Source organism: Struthio camelus, chromosome 31 (genome assembly GCF_040807025.1).
Source record: "Struthio camelus isolate bStrCam1 chromosome 31, bStrCam1.hap1, whole genome shotgun sequence".
NCBI classification, from domain to species: Eukaryota; Metazoa; Chordata; class Aves; order Struthioniformes; family Struthionidae; genus Struthio; species Struthio camelus.
Window position 1 is genome coordinate 3,913,454 of NC_090972.1, and position 25,130 is coordinate 3,938,583.

General features: G+C 66.4%; 3 protein-coding genes across 13 annotated transcripts; 2 read left to right on the plus strand and 1 right to left on the minus strand.

The window, feature by feature from the left end:
* Window positions 1-5: 5 nt before the first annotated feature.
* LOC104141182 (macrophage mannose receptor 1-like) lies at window positions 6-4,749 on the plus strand. 2 transcript variants are annotated; one of them, XM_068923044.1, is made up of 7 exons: window positions 6-554; window positions 1,030-1,299; window positions 1,723-1,764; window positions 1,877-2,272; window positions 2,973-3,118; window positions 4,380-4,489; window positions 4,564-4,749. In XM_068923044.1, the coding sequence occupies exons 1-7, from the start codon at window positions 134-136 to the stop codon at window positions 4,688-4,690; spliced, it is 1,512 nt and encodes a 503-aa protein (XP_068779145.1). In that variant the 5' UTR covers window positions 6-133; the 3' UTR covers window positions 4,691-4,749. The 2 variants fall into 2 exon arrangements, with proteins under 2 accessions (XP_068779145.1, XP_068779147.1); XM_068923046.1 differs by lacking the exon at window positions 1,723-1,764.
* Window positions 4,750-6,495: 1,746 nt separating this feature from the next.
* Window positions 6,496-13,290, plus strand: SYDE1 (synapse defective Rho GTPase homolog 1). Of its 2 annotated transcripts, none has more exons than XM_068923035.1 (8): window positions 6,496-6,769; window positions 9,153-9,602; window positions 10,388-11,098; window positions 11,178-11,389; window positions 11,465-11,591; window positions 11,665-11,822; window positions 12,178-12,360; window positions 12,700-13,290. In XM_068923035.1, exons 1-8 carry the CDS (start codon window positions 6,682-6,684, stop codon window positions 12,901-12,903), a joined length of 2,133 nt encoding a protein of 710 aa, XP_068779136.1. In that variant the 5' UTR covers window positions 6,496-6,681; the 3' UTR covers window positions 12,904-13,290. The 2 variants fall into 2 exon arrangements, with proteins under 2 accessions (XP_068779136.1, XP_068779135.1); XM_068923034.1 differs by having other exon boundaries at window positions 6,584-6,769; window positions 12,178-12,391.
* A 42-nt stretch (window positions 13,291-13,332) lies between these two features.
* Window positions 13,333-23,940, minus strand: ILVBL (ilvB acetolactate synthase like). 9 transcript variants are annotated; one of them, XM_068923029.1, is made up of 19 exons: window positions 22,775-22,888; window positions 21,552-21,582; window positions 20,502-20,576; window positions 20,193-20,235; window positions 19,963-20,081; window positions 19,664-19,865; window positions 18,794-18,921; window positions 18,530-18,668; window positions 17,539-17,650; window positions 17,372-17,471; window positions 16,741-16,838; window positions 16,062-16,198; window positions 15,837-15,971; window positions 15,618-15,732; window positions 15,373-15,542; window positions 15,210-15,280; window positions 15,059-15,130; window positions 13,856-13,961; window positions 13,333-13,763 (listed from the first exon to the last, which is right to left on the minus strand). In XM_068923029.1, exons 5-19 carry the CDS (start codon window positions 20,065-20,067, stop codon window positions 13,585-13,587), a joined length of 1,869 nt encoding a protein of 622 aa, XP_068779130.1. In that variant the 5' UTR covers window positions 20,068-20,081; window positions 20,193-20,235; window positions 20,502-20,576; window positions 21,552-21,582; window positions 22,775-22,888; the 3' UTR covers window positions 13,333-13,584. The 9 variants fall into 9 exon arrangements, with proteins under 9 accessions (XP_068779130.1, XP_068779131.1, XP_068779128.1 ...); XM_068923030.1 differs by having other exon boundaries at window positions 20,449-20,576; XM_068923027.1 differs by having other exon boundaries at window positions 20,432-20,576; window positions 22,775-22,882.
* Between the last annotated feature and the right edge of the window lie 1,190 nt (window positions 23,941-25,130).

Here is a 25,130-nt window from a genome sequence, read left to right on the forward strand (position 1 = left end):
CCGGACATGCACCGGAGGCTTCCCACTGCCCCACTCCAGGCTCCCCCTGCTCCGGTGTGCCAACGACAGGCACGGGTGCACCCAGGGATGGGTGCTGGCCAAGCACGCTCTGGGCACTGCCCTGGGTGCACCCATGGGCCCTGCACCTATCAGCTGTTGTGATGGGTGCACCCTAAACAGCAGCATGGCTATGGGTGCACCTTGGACCTGGGCACATGCTGGGTACTGTCTTGGGGGAGCACCCGTGGACCCTGCACCCACCAGGCACTGCCATGGGTGCACTCTGGGCACAAGCAGCCATCAACCACTGCTATGGGTGCACCCGCGGGACCTGCATCCACCAGGCACTGTGGCCGGGAGTGGGGAGGGGCCACAGGGTGCTGAGGGGCCCCATGCAGGGACCATCCCATCCGGGCCAACCCCTCTGTCCCTGTCCCCCTCCCTTATCAGCGGGGACAGGCGGCGGGTGGTTGTGGGGACGATGTACGGCAACGTGGCGACGGGCCCGCACGGGCAGGGATCACCGTGGGTGCCAGCACCCAGCACCCAGGAAGGTACAGGGCACCTGGAGGTGGTGGCTGGGGCAGGGGTGGCTGTGGTGGGTGCCACATTCCCCAACACAGGTCCCCAAGATTGTGCTGGGGGTCATCTGTGTCCCCAGTGTTCAAAGGGTGTCCCCAAGGTGGATGGTGGCACCAAGGGAGGATCCCCCATCTTCATCCCTAAGGGGTGTCCCCAGGGTGGATGGTGGCACCAAGGGGGGATTCCCCCATCTCTATCCCTGGTCCCCAAGGGTGTCCCTAGGGTGGATGGTGGCACCATGGGAGGATCCCTCATCTTCATTCCCAAGGGGTGTCCCCAGGGTGGATGGTGGCATCAAAGTAGGATCCCTACTCTCTGTCCTCGGTCCCCAAGGGTGTCCCTAGGGTGGATCCCTCATTTCCATCCCCAGTCCCCAAGGGAATCCCCAGGGTGGACCAAATGGGGGGACCCCCCCTATGCCTACCCTCCCCATTGCCCCCTCCCCAGCATGCAGCACCCTGTGCCCAGCCGAGGAGAACCCCTACGAACCCTTGGACCCTCCGGGTGCCGCACCAAGCCTCCCCCAAGTCCCCGAGCCACCTGCCCTGGCCAAGAGCTGCGGCTCCAGCGTGGCCCGACACCGCAGCACTTCCAGACGGGGGATCCGGGCTCTCCCACCCAGCTGCTCTGGGTCCAGGCAGGTGCTGGCCACCACTGTGGCCCTGAGTGTCTCGGTAGTCCTCAACGTGCTCCTCCTCACCCTGCACCTGCGGCCAAGTGAGTACTGGGGGCCTTTGGGTGCTCCCAAGGCTGCTGCTGCCCTTGTGGGCAGAGTTAAGGCGATAGTGCTGTGGGCAGAGTAAAGGTGATGGCACTGTGGGTAGAGTCAACATGACAGTGTTGTGGGCAGAGTTAAGGGGACAATGTTGTGGGCGGAATTAAGGTGATGGTGCTGTGGGCAGAGTTAAGGGGACAATGTTGTGGGCGGAATTAAGGTGATGGTGCTGTGGGCAGAGTTAAGGTGGCAGCATTGTGGGCAGAGTTAAGGTGATGACTTTGTGAGCAGAGTTAAGGGGACAGTGTTGTGGGCAGTTACAGCGACAGCACCATGGGCAGAGTTACGGTGACAGTTCTGCAGGCAGAGTTTAGGTGACAACATTGTGGGCAGAGTTAAGGTGACAGCACGATGTCACCCTGCAGATACAACCGAGCCAGCAGTGGCAACAAAAGAGCTGACTGGGGGTGCGTATCCATGTCTCGGGGTGCAGCACCGGTGCACCATGCACCCTCCCTCGACCCACAATCCCCCACTCCAAATCCCCACCACCCGCCAACACCTCCGCTCGCCCCGCAGCCTCCCGCTCCTTCTCGCTGTACAACGAAGCGCACGCCAAATGCGCTGAAGCTCGCGGGCAGCGGCTGACGGCGGCGCCGTGCCGACCCGGCGTGCCGGAGCAACTTTTCCAGTGGGTGCCCGGCGGCCGGCTGCGGAGCGGGGCGCCCGCGGGGCTGTGCGTGACGGCACCCCGGGCGCTCAACCTGGTCCTGGTGGGGCTCGAGCCCTGCGGGGCGCCCGGCACGCTGCAGCGCTGGGAGTGTCGTGCCGGCGGCTTGTTGGCCCTGGCCGGCCACGAGCTGTATTTCAACTACCGCAACAACAAGCAGCGCTCGGTGATGCTCTACGTCGGCGACCGCGAGTGGAGCCGCTGGGTGGAGCGTGACACCGGCCAGGACGTCTGCTCCTACTCCTGTGCGTCAGGGAGGCATTAAATACCCAGGGCTAAACTCACCCTAAGCTAGCCTGAACCCCCCTATGAGGCCCTAATCTTAAATATATGGGCTTAAGCCAACATTAAGACAGCCAAAAACCCCAGAGGGGCCCTAATCCTTGAATATGTCGGGTTAAGCAAGCCCTAAGCAAGCCCTAAGCTAGCCCACCCAGCGCTCTAACCATAAATATATGGGGTTAAGCGAGCCCTAAACTAGCACAAACCTGCCAATGGGGCCCTAAGCCTAAAATCTATAGGGTTAAGCAAGCCCTAAATTAGCCACCCACCCCTAATCCTAAATCTATGGGGTTAAGCAAGCCCTAAGATAGCCCACCCAGCGCTCTAACCCTAAATATATGGGGGTTAAGCTAACCTTAAACTAGCCCAACCCCCCCCCCAGGCTCTCATCCTTAAAGATATTAGGTTTAGGGTTAAGCAACCCTAAACTAGCCTACCGAGCCCTAACCTTAAATATATGGGGCTAAACTAGCCCTAAATTAGCCCTCCCAGCTCTAAGCCTAAATATATGGGCTTAAGCAAGCCCTAAGCTAGCCAAAACCCACCAACAGGGCCCTGACCCTGAATATATGGTGTTAAGCTTAGCTCTAAGCTAGCCTGGACCCCCCACCCGGGACCCTAACCCGGCTCGGGGTGACCCTGGCTCTGGGTGCCCCTTGCCAGGCTGCCCGCCCTGCGCCAAGGGCTGGAGCCGTTTCGGGGACTCCTGCTACTTCCCCTCGGCCACGACGCTCGCCTGGGAGGACGCCCAGCGCCTCTGCTCGGCCCTGGGCGCCCGCCTCCTCGAGATCGACAGCCCCCGCGAGCAGGTGAGCGGCGTCCGGGACCCAGGCGTCCGGGGCGGGGGAGGGGGGTTGTCATGAACCCCTCCTCCAAACCCCCATAGCCCTCACTCACGCATCGCTTTAGCCCCGTCTTTAGCCCCAAACTCGTGCCCTGGGGAGCAACATTTCTTCAATTAAGCCTAAAGCTTTAAATATATGGGCTTAAGCTCTCCCTAAGCTAGCACAAAACCCAGTGGGACCCAAAGCCAGCCCTAACCCTGAATATATGGAATTAAATTAACCCTAAACTAGCCCAACCTGTCCCGGGGCTCTAATCCTCAACTAAACTAGCCCACCCAGTCCTAAGCCTAAATACAAGAGCTTAAGCAAGCCCTGAGCTAGCCCAAACCCCCCCCACAGGGCCCTCACCCTAAATACAAGGGGTTAAGCAAGCCCTGAGCTAGCCCAAACCCCCATGGGACCCTCATCCTAAATATAAGGGGTTAAGCCCAAACCCCCATGGGACCCTCATCCTAAATATAAGGGTTAAGCCCAAAACCCCATGGGACCCTAAGCCTAAATACAAGGGGTTAAGCCCAAAACCCCATGGGACCCTAAGCCTAAATACAAGGGGTTAAGCTTAGCCCTAAGCTACCCTGAACCCTCCCCAGAGCCTGAACCTTAAATATAAGGAGCTAAGCTAGCCCTAAGCTAGCCTGAACCCCCATGGAGCCCTAACCTTAAATATAAGGGGTTAAGCGAGCCCTAACCTTAAATATATAGGGTTAAGCAAGCCCTAAGCTAGCCTGAACCCCCATGGAGCCCTAACCTTAAATATAAGGGGTTAAGCGAGCCCTAACCTTAAATATATAGGGTTAAGCAAGCCCTAAGCTAGCCTGAACCCCCATGGAGCCCTAACCTTAAATATAAGGGGTTAAGCGAGCCCTAACCTTAAATATATAGGGTTAAGCAAGCCCTAAGCTAGCCTGAACCCCCATGGAGCCCTAACCTTAAATATAAGGTGTTAAGCTTAGCCCTAACCTTAAAAATATGGGGTTAAGTGAGCCCTAAGCTACCCTGAACCCCTATGGAGCCCTAATCTTAAATATAAAGGGGTTAAGCGAACCTGAACCTTAAATATATGGGGTTAAGCGAGCCCTAAGCTACCCTGAATCCCCAGGGAGCCCTAACCTTAAATATAAGGGGTTAATTAGCCCTAACCTTAAATATATGGGGTTAAGCGAGCCCTAAGCTAGCCTGAACCCCCATAACCTGGACCTAAGCCTGGTTTTTGGGGTGCTGGCAGGAGCACATCCGGACCTTGGTGCGGGGTCCCTCCTGGCTCGGCATCCGGGACGAGGCCGTCGAGGGCGTCTGGACGGGGGCCAACGGCAGCGCGGTGCCACGGGAGGCCGGGTAGGGCCGCGTGGGGCGATGGGGACGGGGACGGGGACAGGGACAGCGGCACTCACCCCGCACGCCGGTGGCAGGTGGTGGCAGGCGGGCGAGCCGGACGGCGGACGTCAGGAGAACTGCGCCGTGGTGGAGGCGGCCGGGACGTGGGGCGACCGGCCTTGCGGCAGCCCCCAGGCCTGGGTGTGCGAGGGGCAGGCCTGACAGGCCGGGCCGTCACGCCTCGTCACGCCGCCTCGTCACGCCGCCTCGTCACGCCTCATCACGCCGCCTCGTCACGCCGCCTCGTCACGCCTCGTCACGCCGCCTCATCACGCCGCCTCGTCACGCCTCGTCACGCCGCCTCGTCACGTCTCGTCCCGCCGCCTCGTCCCGCCGCCTGGTCACGCCTCGTCCCGCCTCGTCCCGCCTCGTCCCGCCGCCTCGTCCCGCCGCCTCGTCCCGCCGCCTCGTCCCGCCTCGTCACGCCTCGTCCCGCCGCCTCGTCCCGCCGCCTGGTCACGCCTCGTCCCGCCACCTCGTCCCGCCTCGTCCCGCCACCTCGTCCCGCCTCGTCCCGCCACCTCGTCCCGCCTCGTCCCGCCACCTCGTCCCGCCGCCTGGTCCCGCCTCGTCCCGCCTCGTCCCGCCGCCTCGTCACATCACGCTGCCTCACGCCACACGCGTGGCGGCGGGACATGGGACGCTCCCCCCCCACCCCCCACGGAGCAGCCCCCCCCCACCCCCTAGATCCCTCCCAAATCCCAACGACCCCCCCAAATACCCCCCAAATTCTCCCTCGAATACCCTCCAACCTCCCCCCCAAAATCCCAACGACCCCCAACCCTCCAAACCCCCTCCCAGGTCCTTCCAAATCCCAACGACCCCCCCCATCCCCCCAAATACCCCCAAAACTCTCCCAAATACCCTCCAACCCTCCCAAAATCCCAACGACCCCCAACCCCCCAAATTCCCTCGAATACCCTCCAACCCCCCCCCCCCAAAATCCCAACGACTCCCAACCCTCCAAACCCCCTCCCAGGTCCCTCCCAAATCCCAACGACCCCCAAACCCCCGAATGCCCCTCTCTCAGCTGCCCCCCCAACTACCCCCCAGATACCCCCTATCCCCGGCGGGGGGGGGGGGACTCAGGGTCCGGGGAACAACCCATCCCCGCCGGGGGGGGGGGCCGCCCACTCCCGGGAACAGCCCGTCCTGGCCCCGGGGGGGGGTCGGGGACAGCCCGGCCCGGCGTAGCCGGGGGGGGGTCTGCGGTCCCGGGAACAGCCCATCCCGCCGCGGGGAGGGGGGAGTACCGGGAACAGCCCATCCCGCCGCTGGGGGGGGTACCGGGAACAGCCCATCCCGCCGCGGGGAGGGGGGGTACCGGGAACAGCCCATCCCGCTGCGGGGGGGGGTAACCGAGAGCAGCCCCCCGCCCCGGCGGAGGCGGGAAGGGGGGGGGAGGGACAGTCCGCGGTCCCGGGAACAGCCCATCCCGCTGCGGGGAGGGGGGGTCCCGGGAACAGCCCATCCCGCTGCGGGGGGGGGGGTACCGGGAACAGCCCATCCCGCTGCGGGGGGGGGGGTAACCGAGAGCAGCCCCCCGCCCCGGCGGAGGCGGGAAGGGGGGGGGAGGGACAGTCCGCGGTCCCGGGAACAGCCCATCCCGCCGCGGGGAGGGGGGGTACCGGGAACAGCCCATCCCGCCGCGGGGAGGGGGGAGTACCGGGAACAGCCCATCCCGCCGCGGGGAGGGGGGGTCCCGGGAACAGCCCATCCCGCCGCGGGGAGGGGGGGGTACCGGGAACAGCCCATCCCGCCGCGGGGAGGGGGGGTACCGGGAACAGCCCATCCCGCCGCGGGGAGGGGGGGGTACCGGGAACAGCCCATCCCGCTGCGGGGGGGGGGGTAACCGAGAGCAGCCCCCCGCCCCGGCGGAGGCGGGAAGGGGGGGGGAAGGTACAGTCCGCGGTCCCGGGAACAGCCCATCCCGCCGCGGTGGTGGGGGGGGGGGGAGTGTCGGTCCCGGGAAGGCCGGTCCCGCCGCGGCGGTTGGGGTTGGGGTGGTCCCGGAGCTGCCCCGTCGCGGCCGCGCTGCCGGCGCCATCCCAGGACGATTGGGCGGCGCGGGATGGCGGCGGCGGCGGCGCCGCTGCTCCAGGCCCCGCCGCGCTGAGGGGGCTCCGCCGGGCCGGGCCGGGCCGTAGCGGGTCATGGCGGAGCCGCTGCTGCGTCGGACCTTCTCGCGGCTGCGGGGCAGGGAGCGGCCGCGCGGCAAGAAGGCGGAGGGCGAGGAGCGAGGTACGGAGCGGCCCGGGGGGCCCCCGCGGGCACCGGGATACCCCCCCCCCGGGGGCACCCCCCCCCCAGCCTCAGGACCTCCCCCCGCCCCCCCCCACGCCGAGAGACACCCTGGGATCCCCCTGTGTCCCCCTAACTCTGGGCATTCCCCCCCCCCGTCCAGAGAGACTCCTGGGGTCTCCCCAAACTCCCCCAAGTCAGGACCCCCCCCCAGAGAGACTCCTGGGGTCTCCCCAAACTCCCCCAGGTCAGGACCCCCCCCCCCCCGAGAGACTCCTGGGGTCTCCCCAAACTCCCCCAGGTCAGGACCCCCCCCCCCGTCCAGAGAGACTCCTGGGGTCTCCCCAAACTCCCCCAGGTCAGGACCCCCCCCCCCAGAGAGACTCCTGGGGTCTCCCCAAACTCCCCCAAGTCAGGACCCCCCCCCAGAGACCCCCCTGAGGTCCCCCCAAACTCCCCCAGGTCAGGACCCCCCCCCAGAGAGACTCCTGGGGTCTCCCCAAACTCCCCCAGGTCAGGACTCCCCCCCCCCCCCAGAGACCGCCTGAGGTCCCCCCAAGTCCCCCAAGTCAGGACCCCCCCCCCAGAGAGACTCCTGGGGTCTCCCCAAACTCCCCCAGGTCAGGACCCCCCCCCCGAGAGACTCCTGGGGTCTCCCCAAACTCCCCCAGGTCAGGACCCCCCCCCCCGAGAGACTCCTGGGGTCTCCCCAAACTCCCCCAGGTCAGGACCCCCCCCCCAGAGAGACTCCTGGGGTCTCCCCAAACTCCCCCAGGTCAGGACCCCCCCCCCGAGAGACTCCTGGGGTCTCCCCAAACTCCCCCAGGTCAGGACCCCCCCCCCGTCCAGAGAGACTCCTGGGGTCTCCCCAAACTCCCCCAGGTCAGGACCCCCCCCCCAGAGAGACTCCTGGGGTCTCCCCAAACTCCCCCAAGTCAGGACCCCCCCCCAGAGAGACTCCTGGGGTCTCCCCAAACTCCCCCAAGTCACGACCCCCCCCAGAGATACTCCTGGGGTCTCCCCAAACTCCCCCAGGTCAGGACTCCCCCCCCAGAGAGACTCCTGGGGTCTCCCCAAACTCCCCCAGGTCAGGACCCCCCCCCAGAGAGACTCCTGGGGTCTCCCCAAACTCCCCCAGGTCAGGACTCCCCCCCCCAGAGACCCCCTGAGGTCCCCCCCAAGTCCCCCAAGTCAGGACACCTCCTCCCAGAGAGACCCCCCCCCCAGGGTCTCCCCAAACTCCCCCAGGTCAGGACCCCCCCAAGAGAGACCCCCGGGGTCCTCCCAAGCCCCCCAAGTCAGGACCTCCCCAGAGTGACCCCTGGGGTTCCCCCTAGTCCCCCAACTCAGTACCCCCCCCCCAGAGTGACCCCTAGGGTCGCCCCTAGTCCCCCCAAGTCACGACCCCCCCCCAGAGTGACCCCCGGGGTCCCCCCTAGTTCCCGAACTCAGGACCCCCCCCCCAGAGTGACCCCCGGGTTCCCCCTAGTCCCCCAACTCAGGACCCCCCCCGAGAGACCTCCAGGGTCCCTGCTAGTCCCCCAATTCAGGACCCCCCCCCAGAGTGACACCCCCGGGGTCCCCCCTAGTTCCCAAACTCAGGACCCCCCCCCCCAGAGTGACCCCCGGGGTCCCCCCTAGTCCCCCAATTCAGGACCCCCCCCGAGAGACCTCCAGGGTCCCTGCTAGTCCCCCAATTCAGGACCCCCCCCCAGAGTGATCCCTGGGGTTCCCCCTAGTTCCCCAACTCGAGACCCCTTCGGGAGACCCCTGCAATCTCCCTATGTCCCCCCACTCATGAACCCCCCCAAGAGACCCTTGGAGTCCCCCCAAACCCCCCAAACTCAGGACACCCCCCCTGCCAGAGAGACCCTTAGGGACCCCCTGACTCAGGACCCTCCCCAGGTCCCTCTGCCCTGCAGGGGTGGGAGGGTCCCCCCAGGGTCCCCCCTGCCCCCCAAGGGTGGGACCCTCCCACAGGTCCCTCTGTCAGTGGGAGGGTCCCCAAGGGTGGGGGTCCGTGGTGGGGGTCCAAGCTGGGGTGGGATCCCCAAGGATGGGAGTTCGGGGTGGGGGTCCAAGCTGGGGGGGGGGTGGGGGTGCAGGGATATGGGATGTGCGACCCACACGGGTGCCGAGGGGCTCGGGGTGCACATGCAAACCAGATGGGTGCTGGGTCTGGGGGACACAGGCCGTCCCTGCCGGGTTATCACCCGCGGCCCTGCCCGTGCCGAGCGGCCACGTCTCCCGTAAACACCCGGCAACTCCGCTCCGCTCGGCGCGGGACGCTGAGGGTGGGTGCCCCGGCGGGGCGGCCCCGCATCGGGGACACCACGGGGTGTCACCCTGCGCCCAACCTGGCTCCTTCGCGCCCTCCCCGCAGAGCATCCCCCGGCCAGCCCCGCCGCGGCACCCGAGCCACCCCGCAAGCAGAATTGGGCCCCTTTCTCCTGCGGCGCCCGCGAGGAGCCCGGTGCCAAGAGGCCGCCGGCCGCCGAGGACGAGGAGGAGGACGATGACGATGACGAAGACGCGCCGCCCTCCGAGGAAGCGGCCAGCGGCCCCGGCAAAAGCCCCGGCGCCGGCGCCTATTTGCAGAGCCTGGAGCCCAGCAGCCGGCGCTGGGTGCTGGCGGGTGACGAGGCGGCGGGCGGCGAGATTTGGTACAACCCCATCCCCGAGGACGAGTACGAGCCACGGCCCCGGGGTGGCCGGGACCCCCCGCGGGCACCCGGTGGGGACCCAGCACCGCTGGAAAGCACCCAAGAGCCCCCACGGGCACCCGCCGGCGGCCGAGGAGAGGAGCCGGGTGCCAGCGGGAGCCCGGTTTACGGTGAGGGGCGATGGGTTGGGGACGGTGGCGGTCAGCTGTGGTGGGGCTTGTGGACCTCCACGTTGCTGGAGGTCCCCTTGTCTCTGTCCTGTCCCTGTCCCCAAGGACAGCATCCCATGGGTGCCACCTTCCTTGTCCCATCCTTATCTGCTGCACCCTGCCATCCCTGTCCTTAAGGACAGCATCCCCTTGGCCCCAATGTCCCCGTCCTGTCAGCTGCACCCCGCGGTCCCCATCCCTGAGGACAGCGTCCCCTGGGTGCCACCATCCCTGTCCCATCCTTGTCCACCCTGAGGTCCTTGTCCCTTCTTCCTTGTCCTTTCTTCCTTGTCCCTTCCACCCCACTGTCCCTGTCCCTTCCTCGTGCCCAAGGACAGTGTCCCCCAGGCCCCACTGTCCCCATCCTGTCCCTGTCTGCTGCACCCCACAGTCCCCATCCCTTTCTTGTCCCCCAGAATAGTGTCACCCAGACGCCGCTGTCCCTGTCCTATCCCTAAGGGCAACGTTACCTGGACCCCATCATCTCTGTGCCTTCTCGTGCGTCAGGACGGTGTCAGTTGGACTCCACCATCCCTGTCCCCCAGACCAGTGTCCCCCAGACCCCACTGTCTGTACCCCCTCCCTGTCCCCCAGATCCCCCAGTCCCACCCCATCCCCCGACCAGCGTCCCCCAGAGCCCTCCAGTCCCCACCCCATCCCCTCCTTGCACCCCGCAGCGGTTTCCCGCGCTGCACCCCATCCCGTCATGGGGCACCCAGCACCCGCTCACCCTCCTCTCCCCCCAGGGAGGGTGCCGCTCCCCTGCGTGGGGCCGGGGCCCCCGTCACCCCCCTCCAGCCCCGGCGCCTCCAAGAAGAGCCGCTCTCTGGGCAAGGCCAAGTCGCCGGGCACCGTGCGCCGCCTCTCCCTGAAGATGAAGAAGCTGCCCGAGCTGCGGCGGAAGCTGAGCCTGCGCAGCCCCCGGTCCCGCGGCCCCGAGGCCGAAGGCTCCAGCCTCACCTCGCCCTCCGGCAAGGAGTCCAGCAACGTCATTAGCCGCTACCACCTGGACAGCAGCGTGGCCTCGCCACCCCGTGCCAAAGCGGCCACCAAGGGCGGCTACCTGAGCGACGGTGACTCCCCGGAGCGCCCGGCCGAGCCCGAGGAAGAGGAGGGCGGCCTGGACGCCAGCACTTTCCAGCCGTACGGTGATGAAGAAGAGCCGCCACGGTGCGGCCAGCTCGTCTCGGGGCTGCTGAGCGTGCACCTCTGCGGCGTGCGGGACCTCCAGGCGGGCACCCGCGAGGTTTTTTGCGTGCTGCAGGTGGACGGGGCCAAGCGGGGCCGCACGGCGCTGCTGCCCTGCAAAGCGCCCTTCCTCAGCCTCAACCACACCTTCAACCTGGAGCTGGAGGGTGCTCAGCACCTCAGGGTGCTCCTCTTCTCCTGGGACCCAGCCGCCGGCCGCAACCGCCTCTGCTGCCACGGCACCGTCAGCCTGCCCCACGTTTTTGCGGGTGAGCTGGGCAAAGGGGCGACAGCGGGCGCGCGCGTGCACCCCAGGGTACTGCTCACGGCAGCGTTTTGCACCCGTAGGTGCCCAGGCGCAGCGGTTGGCCGTGCGGCTGCGTCCCGGCGGCGTCCTCTTCTGCAAAGTCACCCTGGCGGAGCGGCGGGCCGGCAGCGAGCGGGAGCCGCGGGTTTTCGGCGTGGAGCTGCGGCGGCTGGTGGAGAGGGAGCAGGCGGCCACCAAGGTGCCGCTGCTCATGCAGAAGTGCCTGGCCGAGATAGAGAAGCGGGGGCTGAAGGTAGGTGGTGGCACCACAGGGTGGCCCTCGGGGACATCACCGCTGCTAGCGGTGACGCCACCCGCTCGCACCCAGGTGGTGGGTCTGTACCGGCTGTGCGGCTCGGCCGCCGTCAAGAAGGAGCTGCGCGACGCCTTCGAGCGGGACAGCAGTGCCGTGACGCTCTCGGAGCGCCTCTACCCTGACATCAACGTGGTGACGGGTGAGTGGCGGGTGCTCAGGGTGCTGGGGGTGGCACCCCCGGGTGCGCTGACGCCTCGGCCGCTCGCCCTCAGGCATCCTCAAGGATTACCTGCGGGAGCTGCCCACGCCGCTCATCACGCCCACGCTCTACCGCGTGGTGCTCGAGGCCATGGGCGCCCAGGCACCTGGGGTGCCGCCAGGCCGGCGGGACGCTGTCGCCCTGCTCGACTGCCTGCCTGACGCCGAGAAGGTGGGTGCTGGTGGCGGTGAGGAGGTAGGGGACAGCACCAAGGAGGTGGGTGGTGGTGGTGAGGAGGTGGGTGACAGCACCAAGGAGGTGGGTGATGGTGCTGAGATGGATGCTAGCACTGAAGAGTTGGGTGATGGTGTTGAGGGGAGGACTGGGGAGGTGGGTGCTGGCCACGGGGAGGACTGGGGAGGTCCAGCTCGGTCCCAGGACCTCGTCCCTCCCACGTCACCACCTGTAGCCCATGGTGGGTGAATCGTGGCACATCCCGTGGGCACCTCGTTTCACTGAGCACCCATTTCTGGGGGCTGGACCCCGGCATCGGGGCGTTCCTTGGCTGATGCCGCCCCGTCGGCAGGCCACGCTGACGCGTCTCCTGGACCACCTGAGCCTCGTGGCCTCCTTCCACGGCTTCAACCGCATGAACCCGCAGAACATCGCCGTGTGCTTCGGGCCCGTCCTGCTCGGCCGCGGCCACGAGCCGGGGCTGCCCCGCACCCAGCACCCCGCCGGCACCGTCGACTTCAAGAGGCACCTCGAGGTGCTGCACTACCTGCTGCGGGCCTGGCCGGGTGAGCGGGGTGGCCACGGGCTACAGCATGGGGACGTGGTGGTGGTGATGGTGGGGATCCACACGGTGCTGCTTTGCTCCCGTCCTGGGATTGCTCTTGGGATTTGGGGAAAAAAGGGCCACGAGGTCATCCGTGGGCTGCAGCCCCACGTGGTGGCACCGTGACCACTCAGCTCCACCAAAAAGCCCATTTCTCCCTCGTTTCTGCCTGCCCTCCCCAGCCCGCAGCCCCACATGGCTGCACCGTGGCCACCAATTTTTGGCAGTGGATCTGTGGCCTTAACCCCCCATTTTCTCCCCCTTCCTCAGCCCCTCAGCAGGATCCAGCCCCCCAGCCCGGCCGCCCGTGTCCCGAACATGGCCCGTCCGCACCTGAGCGCCCTGTGGTGGCCCGCCACCGTCCTCGGGGCCCCGAGAGCCCACCGAGCAACCGCTACGCCGGCGACTGGAGCATCTGCGGCCAGGAGATGCTGCCGACCGCGGCCGCTGCCACGACCACGACCGTCTTCGTGACCGACTTGGAGGCTGAGGCGCCCTTTGGTCCCCGGCTCAACCTCAAGGACTTCGACGCCCTCATCCTCGACCTGGAGCGGGAGCTGGCCAAGCCCATCAACGTGTGTCTGTGAGCCACGGCCACGGCTGAGCCTTTCGGACCAAATCCGCAGCCTTTGCCCCCGTTCGGGGAGGGCCCGGCCAAAAACATGGCCCCGCTCGGGTGGCTTTTTGTGGCCGAACTTTGCCGCCAAGTGCCTGTCCCCGTCCCACGGCACGGGAGCTGTTATTTATTACTCAAGCTTTGCCGCCACGGTCCTACCCCGACCACCTCACGTGGCTGCCAACCACGTCAGGATGGCTCCGGGGCCCCGCCACCGTCACCAGCAATAAAGGACACAAGCTGCACTCGCGTGTGCGCTGGGGACCTTGCACGGAGGTGACACCGTGGCCACGGCCACATACCACGCGGGGTTGATTTATTAGCAGGGGGAGAAGGGACGAAGCCACCATGGCGTCACGGGGTTACACACCGCGCCTGTGGCTGTCCTGTCCCGAGCGCCTGGCCACAGGGACGTGGCCCCTCGGCGCGGCCCGTGGCACTGAGCCTAACGGCTCCTCCAGGATCCCCGGTGCCACTGCGCCAGCGTAGGGACGGGACGGGGGACACATCGGTGTGCTGGCTCTGTGCCACGCGTGGCCTCACACCGAGATGGAGCCGTGGCGGAAGTCGCTCTTGCCGATGAGGGCGTTGATGAGGACGGGTCGGCCCTGGCGGTACGTGGCCTGGGCGGCACGCAGCACCGCATCCAGCCCCTCGCCGGCGTCGCTGCCCACCACGAAACCTTTGGCGCCCAGGCCCTCCGCCACGGCGTGGTAATCTGCGGGGACGGCTCGGCTCAGCCCCACGCCGGATTAGGGGGGAGGCCGACAGCATGGGGTGGGGGGAAACGTGCCGCCACGCGTGGCTCACCCGTGTACTCGAGGCCGCAGGCCACGTTGCTGCCCAGCATAGCCACCTGCTCGCGGGAGATCTGGCTCCAGCAGGCGTCGTTGCCCACCAGCGCGATGACGGGTGTCTGCGGAGCGAGGCGCTGAGCCACGGGGCGGCCCGCGGAGGCGGCCCGTGGCTCAAACCCGGGGGCAGGCCTTCTCCCCCCTGCCCAGGTCCGGGCAGGAAGCTGGTTCTTTAGGAACCACCACCCTGGCTTGGCCCTTCTTGGTACTTGGTGGTGGCCTGGTGTGGCGTGGCATGGCACGGCGCAACATGGCATGCAACAGCACGGTAAGGTGCAGCACAGCGGCCTGGCACGGTGCGGCATGGCACGATGTGGCATTGCACAGCAGGATGAAGCACGGCACAGCGTGGCATTGCACAGGGCAGCATGCCACAGCACGATAGGGCATTGCGCAGCGTGGCGTTGCGTGGCACAGTGCAGCACGATAGGGCATCGCACAGCGCCGCGTTGCACAGCGTTGCATCGCGTGACGCGGTGCATTACGATAGGGCGTTGCGCAGCGTGGCATTGCACGGCACGGTGCAGCACGACAGGGCATGGCACGGCGTGGTGCAGCATGGCACAGCGTGGCATCGCACGGCACGGTGCATTACGATAGGGCGTTGCGCAGCGTGGCATCACGCACCGTGGTGCAGCACGATAGGGCGTTGCGCAGCACGGCATTGCACGGCACGGTGCAGCACGACAGGGCATGGCACGGCGTGGTGCAGCATGGCACAGCGTGGCATCGCACGGCACGGTGCAGCACGATAGGGCATTGCACAGCGTGGCATCGCACGGCACGGTGCAGCAGGATAGTGCATTGCACAGCGTGGCGTTGCATGGCACAGTGCAGCACGATAGGGCATTGCACAGCGTTGCATCGTACGACGCGGTGCAGCGCGATAGGGCTTGCACAGCGTGGCACTGTGCAGCACAGTGCAACGTGCAGCACGATAGGGCATTGCACGTGGCATTGCACAACGTGGCATCGCACGGCACGGCGCAGCGTGGCACGGCATGGCGCAGCACGGCATTGCGCAGCACGGCGCAGTGTGGCATCGCGCAGCGCGACGGCATGGTGCAGCGTGGCATCGCACAACGTGGCATCGCGCAGCACGACGGGGCATCGCGCAGCGTGGCGGTGCACGGCGCAGCGCGGCACGGCACGCTCTTACCTTGTGCCGCATGAAGGTGTCAAACTCCATGACGCTGTAGCCCAGCGAGCCGTCCCCGTAGAGGATCCAAACCTGCCGGGCGTCACCGTCACCATCGTCATCCCCCCTCTCCAACCACCGCCATCACCGTCCCCCTCTCACCAGCACCCACCTCAGCTTCAGGCCGGCAGAGCTTGGCGCCGAGTGCGAATCCTCCGCCGACACCCAAAGTCCCGAAAGCTCCTGCGGAGAAACCACCGGCCGTGCCCAGGCGCTGGCACCCATGGGTGCCGCAGTTGGGGCGAGGGGAGGGGAGTGCCACCGTGAGCCCTTACCGGGATCGAGCCAGCCCAGGGGCGCACGGGGCCGTACCACGTAGGCGGCGGTGGCCACGAAATCGCCGCCGTCGGCCACCAGCAGGCAGTTGTCGGGCAGCAGCGCGTCCAGGCGGTGCAGCAGCGCCAGCGGGTTGAGGTGCCGCGGCGCCGGCTCGGCCGCCTTCTCCCTGCCGGGGTGGGGGGCCGCCGCCGTGTCAGTCCCCCCGTTGTCCCCGACGTTCCCCAGCCCCGTCCCCGCTTACCTGTTGGCCGCCTCCTTGCGCCCGTCACCCTCTTTGAGACCCGCCAACCAGTCGCGGGGGCACGAATAGCCCCGGAGGCTCTGCGCCAGCTTCACCAGGAAGGAGGCGGCGTCGCCTGCAGAGAACGGGCAGCTCGTCACACGTGCCCGGTTGCATCGTTGCACCGGTCGGTTGGCTCGAGTCGGCCGGTTCGGGGAAGTGGGGGGGGGGCTCCTTCACCTTGGATGGCGAGCCGGGGTTTCCAAAACACGTCCGAATTACGCAGCAGCTGCGCCCGGTCCCGGTTGACGGCGACGACGGCGCTGCGGCGGTTCAGGACGCGCCCGTAGGAGAGGCGGAAATCGCACACGGTGCCTGGCGGCGATGGGGGGGGGGGGGGGCAAAGGTGGGTGAGCGGCGCCAGCGGGCGCCCCCGACCCCGCCGCCCGCGGGTGCCCCGCGTACCTGCCAGGATGACGAGGTCGGCCTGGCGCAGGGCGTCGCGGCGGTTCTGGCGGACGTGCAGGCCGCTCTCCTTGCCCAGCAGGCCCCGCGCCATGCCGCCCAGGTAGCAGGGCAGACCCAGCGCCTCCAGGGCCGCCCTAAGCGGGCGAAAAACGCCGTCGAGCGTGGGTTTGGCAAGCCGCTGGCGCCGCTTTTGCAAACGGCAGGCGCCGCTTTTGCAAAGCGCAGGTGGTTTTGCAAGCGGCGGCCGCTTTTGCAAGCTGCAGCCGCCGGTTTTTGCAAGCTGCAGCTGCTATTTCTGTGAACTGGCGCCGCGTTTGCAAGCGGCAGCCGCTGGATTTGCAAGTGGCAGCCACGACTTCTGCAAGCTGCAGCCGCCGGTTTTTGCAAGCTGCAGCTGCTATTTCTGTGAACTGGTGCCGCGTTTGCAAGCGGCAGCCGCTGCATTTGCAAGCGGCAGCCGCTGGATTTGCAAGCGGCAGCCACGACTTTTGCAAGCTGCAGCCGCCGGTTTTGCAAGCTGCAGCTGCCACGTTTGCAAGCTGCAACCGCTGCTTTTGCAACCTGCTGCCGCTTTTGCAAACCGGTTCCCGGTTTTGCCAGCAGTTCGCGGCGCCCCGGCCCGGCCATGGGCGCGCGGCGGTGAGGAAGAGGAGGCCGGGTGCCGGCAGTGGCTCACCTCAGCTCCTCGACGGGTGTCGGTGGCAGGGTGGCCTGGCTGCCCAGCAGCACCAGCGGCTTCGTGGCCCGGCTCACCAGCTCGGCGACCTGCTGCACCTGCACCCGACCCACCGCCATCAGCCCCGCTGGGGGACATGGTAGCAGCACAGTGGGGAAAGTGGCACGGCGGAGACAGTGGCATGGCGTGGAAGGTGGTGTGGTGGGGACAGCCGCAGCGGTGGGGACAGTGGCATGGTGGGGACATCGGCACAGTGGGGACGGCAGTGTGGCAAGGAAAACAGCCCGGCAGGGACAGCGGCGCAGCGGGGACGGTGACGCAGTGGGGATAGCTGAGGTGGCACAGATGGCCGCAGTGGCAGGGACGGCTGTGGCAGTGGGGACAGCTGTACCAGTGGGAACGACTGTGGCAGCAAGGACAGCCACAGTGACACAGATGGCAGCATGGTGGGGACGGGAGCATGGTAGGGACAGTCACGGGAGCATGACTGGCTGCAGCAGTGGGGACAGCCACGGTGCCACTGGCAGCAGCGCGGTGGGGACATCCGTGGCAGCACGGGCAGCCGTGGTGGCACAGATGGTTGCAGCGGTGGGGACAGCAGCACAGTGGGGACAGCAGCAGTGACACTCACCTGCTCCGCGGTGGCCAGTGGCACCTGCACGGGCAGCGGCGTCACGTCCCGGGGCTCCCAGGCGCCGGCGAAGAGGTTGCAGATGTAATTGCGCAGGTACCTGCGAGGAGTCACCGATGTCACAGCCGCGGCGGCATCGCGGTGACACAGCCGGCGACGCCGCTCACCAGTTGACGAGGCTCCGCCGCAGCCCGCCGTGGCCAGTCGCCTGCCCCAGCTCCTTCTCCACCACGTGGAAGGGGTAGAGCACGTCCAGGGGCAGCTCCACGAAGACGGGACCTGCCGGGTCACCAGCTGGGCTCAGCCACCGCGGGAAAAAAACCCCAGAAGAGGCCGAACCACGGGAAAAAACACCCCAAAGTGGCCGAACCGTAGGAAAAAGCACCCCGGAGCAACCGAACCGTGGGAAAAACTGCCCCAAAGCGGCCGAGCCACCGGAAAAACCACCCCAAAGCGGCCGAACTGTAGGAAAAACCACTCCAGAGCAGCCGAGCCATGGGAAAACCAACCCCTCGGAGCAGCCGAACCACGGGAAAAACTGCCCTGAAGTGGCCAAACTGTGGGAAAAACTGCCCTGAAGTGGCCAAAACGCAGGAAAAACCACCCCAACGTGACCGAACTGCAGGCAAAACTGCCCCGCAGAGGCCAAACCATGGGAAAAATCACTCCAAAGCGGCCGAATGGCAGGAAAAAACATCCTGGAAGTGGCTCAACCATGGGAAAACCAACCCTGAAGCAGCCGAACCACGGGAAAAAGTGCCCTGAAGTGGCCGAACCAGGGGGAAAACCACCCCGAAGTGACCAAACTGCAGGAAAAACTGCCCCAAAGCAGCCAAATGCCAGGGAAAAATCACTCCACAGCGGCCGAACTGCAGGAATAAAATCCTGGAAGTGGCTGAACCATGGGAAAACCAACCCCGAAGCAGCTGAACCGCGGGAAAAACTGCCCCACAGCAGCTAAAATGCAGGAAAAACTGCCCCAAAGCAACCGAACCGTGGGAAAAAAAACGCCCTGAAGCAGCCAAAATATGGGAAAAAACACCCTGAAGCGGGCAAAACATGGGAAAAATCACCCCGAAGAGGCCAAACTGCAGGAAAACCGACTCCAAAGCTGCCAAACTGCGGGAACATGGTCTGCCTGTGGCCGTTGGCCCTTACCCGGCGTGCCCGACTGCGCGGTGGCGATGGCCTCGCGCAGCGCGGGGACGATGTCCCGCACGGCGCGCACCGAGGTGCACCGTTTGCAAAGTGTCTTGAAGAGCGAAAGCTGGTCGATCTCCTGCAGCGCTCCGCGTCCCTGCGGGAAAAAAAAAAAACACCCCCAAAAGGTAAAATCTAGCTCAAGCTGCTAGGAAAAGAGGGGTTTTCCCTCCTCCTTTGTCCCCCAAGTTGTCCCCCGGGGGTTTTGGGGACACAACTGACCCGCTGCAGCGTGGCGGCCGCCCCTCCGAGGAGCAGCACTGGAGACTCGGCCATCTGGGCGTTTTTCACCGCCGTCACCGTGTTGGTGACGCCGGGGCCGGCGGTGACGACGGCGACGCCAATGCGACCTGCGGGCACACGTGAGCGGTGGGGACGGGGCATCCCCCAAGGATGAAAAGCAAGGAAATCACCCCAAAACGCATGCGGCGACGGATGCCCCCCGGTTAATTGGGTTTGGGCGACCACCACCGAGCGGAGTCACCCCAGATGGCCCAAAAAACAGTGACATCAACCCAAAACCCACTCAGCTATGTCACCCAGGAGGTGACAAAGGGGCCAAAAACCAAGGAAAGCCCCCCAAAACCCACCCGGTGACAGACACCCCCAATTTAATGGGGTTTGGGTGACCACCCCTGAGTGGGGCCACCCCAGATGGCCCAAAAGCCAGAGATATCACCCCAAAACCCACCCGGTTATGGACGAAAGGGGACAACCTGCTCCTGGGGGGGTTACAAAGGGGCCAAAATCCAGGGAAAGCCCCCCAAAACCCACCCGGTGAGGGATGCTCCCAATGTAATGGGGTTTGGGCGACCGCCGTTGAGCGGGGCCACTCCAGATGGCCCAAAAACCAGGGAAATCGCCCCAAAACCCTACCCGGCTACGGACGAAAGGGGACGAACCGCTCCCAGGGGGTGACGATGGAGACGACCTGCTCCCGGCAGGTGACAAACAGGCCAAACCCCAAGGAAATCCCCCCCCCACCCCAAAACCCACCCAGCTCCCCCAATTTAAGGGGGTTGGGGCGCAGGCGGCCGAGCGGGGCCACCGCGGCCGTCCCCAGCGGGTGCCGCCAGGCGACCGCGCACCCACCCGAGAGGCGGGCGACGGCGTCGGCGGCGAAGACGGCGGTGGCCTCGTGCCGCGTGTCCACCACCCGCAGGCCCAGCTTCTCGCAGGCCACCAGCACGGGGGACACGTGGCCACCGGCCAGGGTGAAGAGCCAGCGCACGCCATGGGCCCTCAGCACCTCCGCCACCAGCTCGCCCCCGTGCCGGGGGCTTTTGGGATCCGCCTGCGGATCGAGGAGATGGGAAGTCTAAATCGCGCCCGCCCCCAAAAAAGTTGTTTTTCACCCCAAAACGGCGCGTGGTTTGTTTTTTTTTTTTTACCTTATGCCGCAGCTGGTAGAGCAGCCCCAAGCGATGCGCGGCCGCGAGCAGCAGCAGCAGCACGAGCCCGGCGCAGGCGCAGGCGAAGCCACCCAGAGCATCCATGCGGGACCGCCGGGCTAAAAAACACACTCAAAAATGTTAAAAAAAAAAAAAAAAGGGCAAAAAACCAAAGCCGAAAAGCCTCACGCAAAAACTTCGGTGCTGCCAGAAACGGGGCGGGAAAATACCTTTGCGTTTCGGGGAGAAAAGGCGCCGGACGGCGTTCGTTCGCTGGGAGGAATGATTAATAATTAATAAACGAAGGCGGCGACGTGACCTCTGCTCGGCGTTCCCGAAATCCCCCGCGGCGCGCCGGGACGCGCCCCGGATTCCCGACTCGGAAAACCCGTTCCCGCGCCCCCCCCCCCCCAACCCCAGGCGTGGGAAAAAGCTTAATGAAAGGCCGACGAGGTTGTCGTTAGGGTGCTGTTCGGTGGGATGAACCGGTTGTGGAACAGCCGAAACGGTGTTGGGGGGGAACGTGGCGGGGTTGGCACCGAGGTGACGCGTCCTCTCCAGGTGTCACGCGGGTGCAATGGTCGGAAAAGAGTCCGGAGTGGCGGCACCTGAGGCTGGACGCAGAAGGAGACTTGGGTTTGGGTGGGGGGGGGTGGATGTGGGGACGGGTGGGGACATCCGTGGGGATGGGCGCGGGGACAGCGGCTGGTGAGTGTGGCCCGTGGTGGCTTAATAGCAGGGGGATAGTCGAGGTTGGGGGACATCAGGGGACACTCGAGGCCAGGGGGCGTCGGGGGACGCTCGACGGTGAGGGACACCAGGGGACCGTGAAGGACGCTCGATGCCAAGGACACTGCAGGGGACACTTAATGCCGGGGGACACTGCAGGGGACACTGGATGCTGGGGACACCACGGGGGACGCTTGATATTGAGGACACCACGGGAGACGCTCGATGTTGGGGGATGTGGGGGGCGATGCTCGATGCTGGGGACACCGCAGGGGACACATGACGCCGGGGACACCAGGGGATGCTCAATGCTTGGGGACGCTGGGGGGGGGACATGATGCTGGTGGATGTTAGGGGAGGCTCAATGCTGGGGACATAGCAGGGGACATTTGACATCGGGGACATCATGGGGGATGCTCAATGCTGGGGACACTGTGGGGGACAGTTGACTCTGGGGGACATCAGGAGACACTGGGGGATGTGGGGGGACGCTCGATGCTAGGGACACCATGAGGGACACTTGATGCTGGGTGACGTCAGAGGACACTCAATGCTGGGGACACCACAGGGGACACTAGACACCATGGGGACACTCAACAAGGGCAGACACTTTGATGCTGGGGGCACTCAGTGCCAGGGGACACTTGATACTAGGTGACACTCAATGCTGGGGGACACCACAGGGTACTTGATGCCAGGTGACACTTGACACCAGGGGACATTGACACTGGGGGACACTGTGGGGGGGGTCACTCGACGCCAGGGGACGCTCAACACTGGGGGATGCTTCATGCCAGGGGACACACAGGGTGACATGTGACATTAGGGGACAGGGACACCAGGGGACACCACAGGGTCACCTCCTTGTGGTCCCGATGTGGCAGCGAGTCCCTGTGGTGAAAGCGAGAACTCAAGGCTGAGCCAGTGGCTTCCCAGGGCCACCAGGCCACTGCGTCCCCACAGCCAGCAGCCACCTCCCCCTCTCACGGGAGTCATGAGGCCACCACCCCCAACTGCGGTCATGGGGCCACCTCAGCCCTGGGGCCACCTTGTTGATAGGGTCCCTCCATCCCTGTGGTGGCCTCATCCTTGTGGTCACCCTGTCCCTGTGGCCACCTTGTCCTTAGGGTCACCCCCCATCCCTGTGGCCACCTTGGCTTTGAGGGTCACCTCATCCTTGTGGCTACCCTTTCCCCAGGGCCACCTTGTCCTTAGGGTCACCTCATCCTTGTGGCCACCACATCCTCAGGGCCACCATGTCCTTGGGGGGAGGGGTCACCTCATCCTTAGGGTCACCACATCCCCAGGGCCACCATGTCCTTGGGGGGGGGTCACCTCATCCTATGGGTCACCGCATCCCCAGGGCCACCATGTCCTTGGGGGTCACCTCATCCTTGTGGCCACCACATCCTCAGGGCCACCATGTCCTTGGGGGGGAGGGGTCACCTCATCCTTAGGGTCACCACATCCCCAGGGCCACCATGTCCTTGGGGGTCACCTCATCCTTGTGGTCACCCCATCCCTGTGGCCACCACGTCCTGAGGGTCACCCCATCCCCATGGTCACCCCCTACCCCTACAGTCCCCCGTCCTCCCCACAGCCACCTTGTTCTTGGGGAGGGGGTCACCCTGTCCCCCATGGCCACTCCCCAGCCTTATGGCCCCCCCCCATAGTCCCCATTACCCCTCTGGTGACCCCTCTGTCCCCAAATCCCCCCCCCGCCATGACCCTCCGTGGTAACTCCCCTCCCCTTCACCTCGTGACCTTCCCTGGCACCCATAGCCCCCCCCCCCCCCAGTTCCCCTGCACCCCTCGGACCTGCCCGAAAAGCCCCGCCCCCGGCCTGACCCCGCCCACTCAGGGCTACGCCCCTCCCACAAGCACCCCGCCCCGCTCGGTCATGCCCGTGACGTCACCCGCCCCGCTCGACCACGCCCCCACACGTGACCTCCCCCCACCACCACCGCACCCCACCCCCCCCACCCCGGCGCGGGAGCCGCCGCGCGCCGAGCGACGCCCCGCCTGGCCCCGCCCCCCGCGCCGACCCCGCCCCCGCCTCGCGCCGGCCCCGCCCCCCGCGTACCGGCAACGGGTGGGGAGGGGGCGCCGGGCCCGAGCGGCCGCGGCCCCCGAGCGTCACCGCGCCGCCGCGCCGGAGCCACGTGACCCGCCTGGTCTCCCCCCCCCCCACGCCGAGCCCCGCCCCGCCTCCGCACAGGGCGCTGATTGGCTGCCGGCGGGAGGTGGGGCGGGACAACGCGGAAGGGGTGTGGTCTCGGTGTGGGGCGGGGCCTGCGCGGGGGCGGGGGAGAGGCCTGCGCTGGCCGGAGCCCGGAGCGGGGCTCGAGTGGGGCCGGGGCTGGCGTGAGCCCCCGCACGGGGTAGGGCCAGGGCTTGCACGGGGGCTCCCACGGGGCCTGGCACGGGGGCGCGCGCAGAGTTTACCTGGGCCCTCGCCCACGGCCTGGGTGGGGCCTCGCACGAGGGCTGACACCCTCGCACGGACCCTCGCGCGAGGGCTCGCACCATCACACGGACCCTCGCACGAGCGCTCACACCCTTGCATGGACCCTTGCACGAGGTCTCGCACCCTCACACGAGGGCTCACGTGGAGCCTTGCACAAGCGCTCAAACCCTTGCACGGACTCTCGCCTAAGGGCTCGCATGGACCCTCGCACGAGGGCTCGCACCCTCACACGGACCCTTGCACGAGGGCTCGCACCCTCGCACGGACCCTTGCACGAGCACTCACACCCTTGCACGGACCCCCCGCATGACAGCTCGCATGCACCCTCGCACAAGGGCTCATGCAGACCCTCACACGAGCGCTCACACCCTGGCACGAGGGCTCGCACCCTCGCACGGACCCTCGCATGAGAGTTCGCACGCACCCTCGCACGAGGGCTCGCACGGACCCTCGCACAAGCGCTCACACCCTCGCACGAGGGCTCGCACAAACCTTTGCACATGCCCCAGGCATCCTGGGCTCCTGCTTCCCCCTCCCCCGGGGAGAGGGCCCAGGCATCCGGGCTTTCAAGTCACGCTCCGCCAGCCAGGACGAGGACCCAGGCATCCGGGGAGGAGGGGACATTCCCCACCCCCAGGGGACCCAGGCGTCCGGCCCCCCCCCCCCCCCCCCCCCCCACCACCAGACCCTTCCGGGAGCCTCCGGCAGGAGCCGCAGTTTCGGAGCAGGAAACTCCAGGGCCTCGTCGCAGCCGGGGGAGGCGAAATCCCCGAGGGGGGGACGTCACGGCGGGAGGGGCCCAGGCGTCCGGGCACCCAACCTCTTCCTCCTCCAGCGCCTCCCCAGGCCGCCCAAGGGACCCAGGCGTCCGGGAGCTCAATCTTCCCACCCCAGCTTGGAGTTCCCGGACGCCTGGGTCCCTTCCCAGTCCGGGGGGAGGGGGGGTGGGGAGGGCTGGGTAAGCCCCGGATGCCTGGGTCCCTTCCCAGCCCTCCCTCCCTCCCTCTTTCCTCCTCCTGTCCTCTCTCTTTCCGTCCCTCCTTCCTTCCTCTCGCTCTCCTCCCTCTCTCCCTCTCTCCCTCCCTCCTCCCTCTCTCCCTCCCTCCTTCCTTCCTCTCGCTCTCCTCCCTCTCTCCCTCTCTCCCTCCCTCCTCCCTCTCTCCCTCCCTCCTTCCTTCCTCTCGCTCTCCTCCCTCTCTCCCTCTCTCCCTCCCTCCTCCATCTCTCCCTCCTCCATCTCTCCCTCTCTTCCTCCTCCCTCTCTCCCTCCCTCCCTCTTTCCTCCTCCTGTCCTCTCTCTTTCCGTCCCTCCTTCCTTCCTCTCGCTCTCCTCCCTCTCTCCCTCTCTCCCTCCCTCCTCCATCTCTCCCTCCTCCATCTCTCCTCTCTTCCTCTTCCCTCTCTCCCTCCCTCCTTCCTTCCTCTCGCTCTCCTCCCTCTCCCCCTTTCTTCCTCCCTCCCTCTCTCCCTCCCTCCCTCTTCCATCTCTCCCTCTCCCTCCCTCCTCCCTCTTTCCTTCCTCTCGCTCTCCTCCCTCTCTCCCTTTCTTCCTCCCTCCCTCTCTCCCTCCCTCCCTCTTCCATCTCTCCCTCTCCCTCCCTCCTCCCTCTTTCCTTCCTCTCGCTCTCCTCCCTCTCTCCCTTTCTTCCTCCCTCCCTCCCTCTTCCATCTCTCCCTCCCTCCTCCCTCTCTCCCTCCCTCCTTCCTTCCTCTCGCTCTCCTCCCTCTCTCCCTTTCTTCCTCCCTCCCTCTCTCCCTCCCTCCTCCATCTCTCCCTCTCTCCCTTCCTCCTCCCTCTGTCTCTTCTCCCTCCCTCCCTCCTGTCTCCTCCCTCTTTCCATCCCTCCTCCCTCTTTCCATCCCTCCTCCCTCTTTCCATCCCTCCTTCCGCTCTCTCTTTCCTCCGTCCCCCTTTCCACCCCTCCCTCCCGTCTCCTCCCTCCCTCTCTCTTTCCTTCGCTCGCTTCCTCCC

Coding starts and splice junctions, on each gene's coding strand:
- LOC104141182 (XM_068923044.1), top strand. CDS start 134: ATGGGCCCTGCACCTATCAGCTGTTGTGATGGGTGCACCCTAAACAGC. Junction 1,765..1,876: donor AACAAAAGAGCTGACTGGGG/GTGCGTATCCAT, acceptor CTCGCCCCGCAG/CCTCCCGCTCCTTCTCGCTG. Junction 3,119..4,379: donor TCGACAGCCCCCGCGAGCAG/GTGAGCGGCGTC, acceptor GGGTGCTGGCAG/GAGCACATCCGGACCTTGGT.
- SYDE1 (XM_068923034.1), top strand. CDS start 6,682: ATGGCGGAGCCGCTGCTGCGTCGGACCTTCTCGCGGCTGCGGGGCAGG. Junction 6,770..9,152: donor GGCGGAGGGCGAGGAGCGAG/GTACGGAGCGGC, acceptor CCCTCCCCGCAG/AGCATCCCCCGGCCAGCCCC. Junction 11,390..11,464: donor TAGAGAAGCGGGGGCTGAAG/GTAGGTGGTGGC, acceptor GCTCGCACCCAG/GTGGTGGGTCTGTACCGGCT.
- ILVBL (XM_068923025.1), bottom strand. CDS start 23,782: ATGTCCCCTCCTCCCCGGATGCCTGGGTCCTCGTCCTGGCTGGCGGAG. Junction 18,922..19,663: donor CGCCGTCGCCCGCCTCTCGG/GTGGGTGCGCGG, acceptor GTGTGCCCGCAG/GTCGCATTGGCGTCGCCGTC. Junction 18,669..18,793: donor CGGCCGCCACGCTGCAGCGG/GTCAGTTGTGTC, acceptor TTTTTCCCGCAG/GGACGCGGAGCGCTGCAGGA.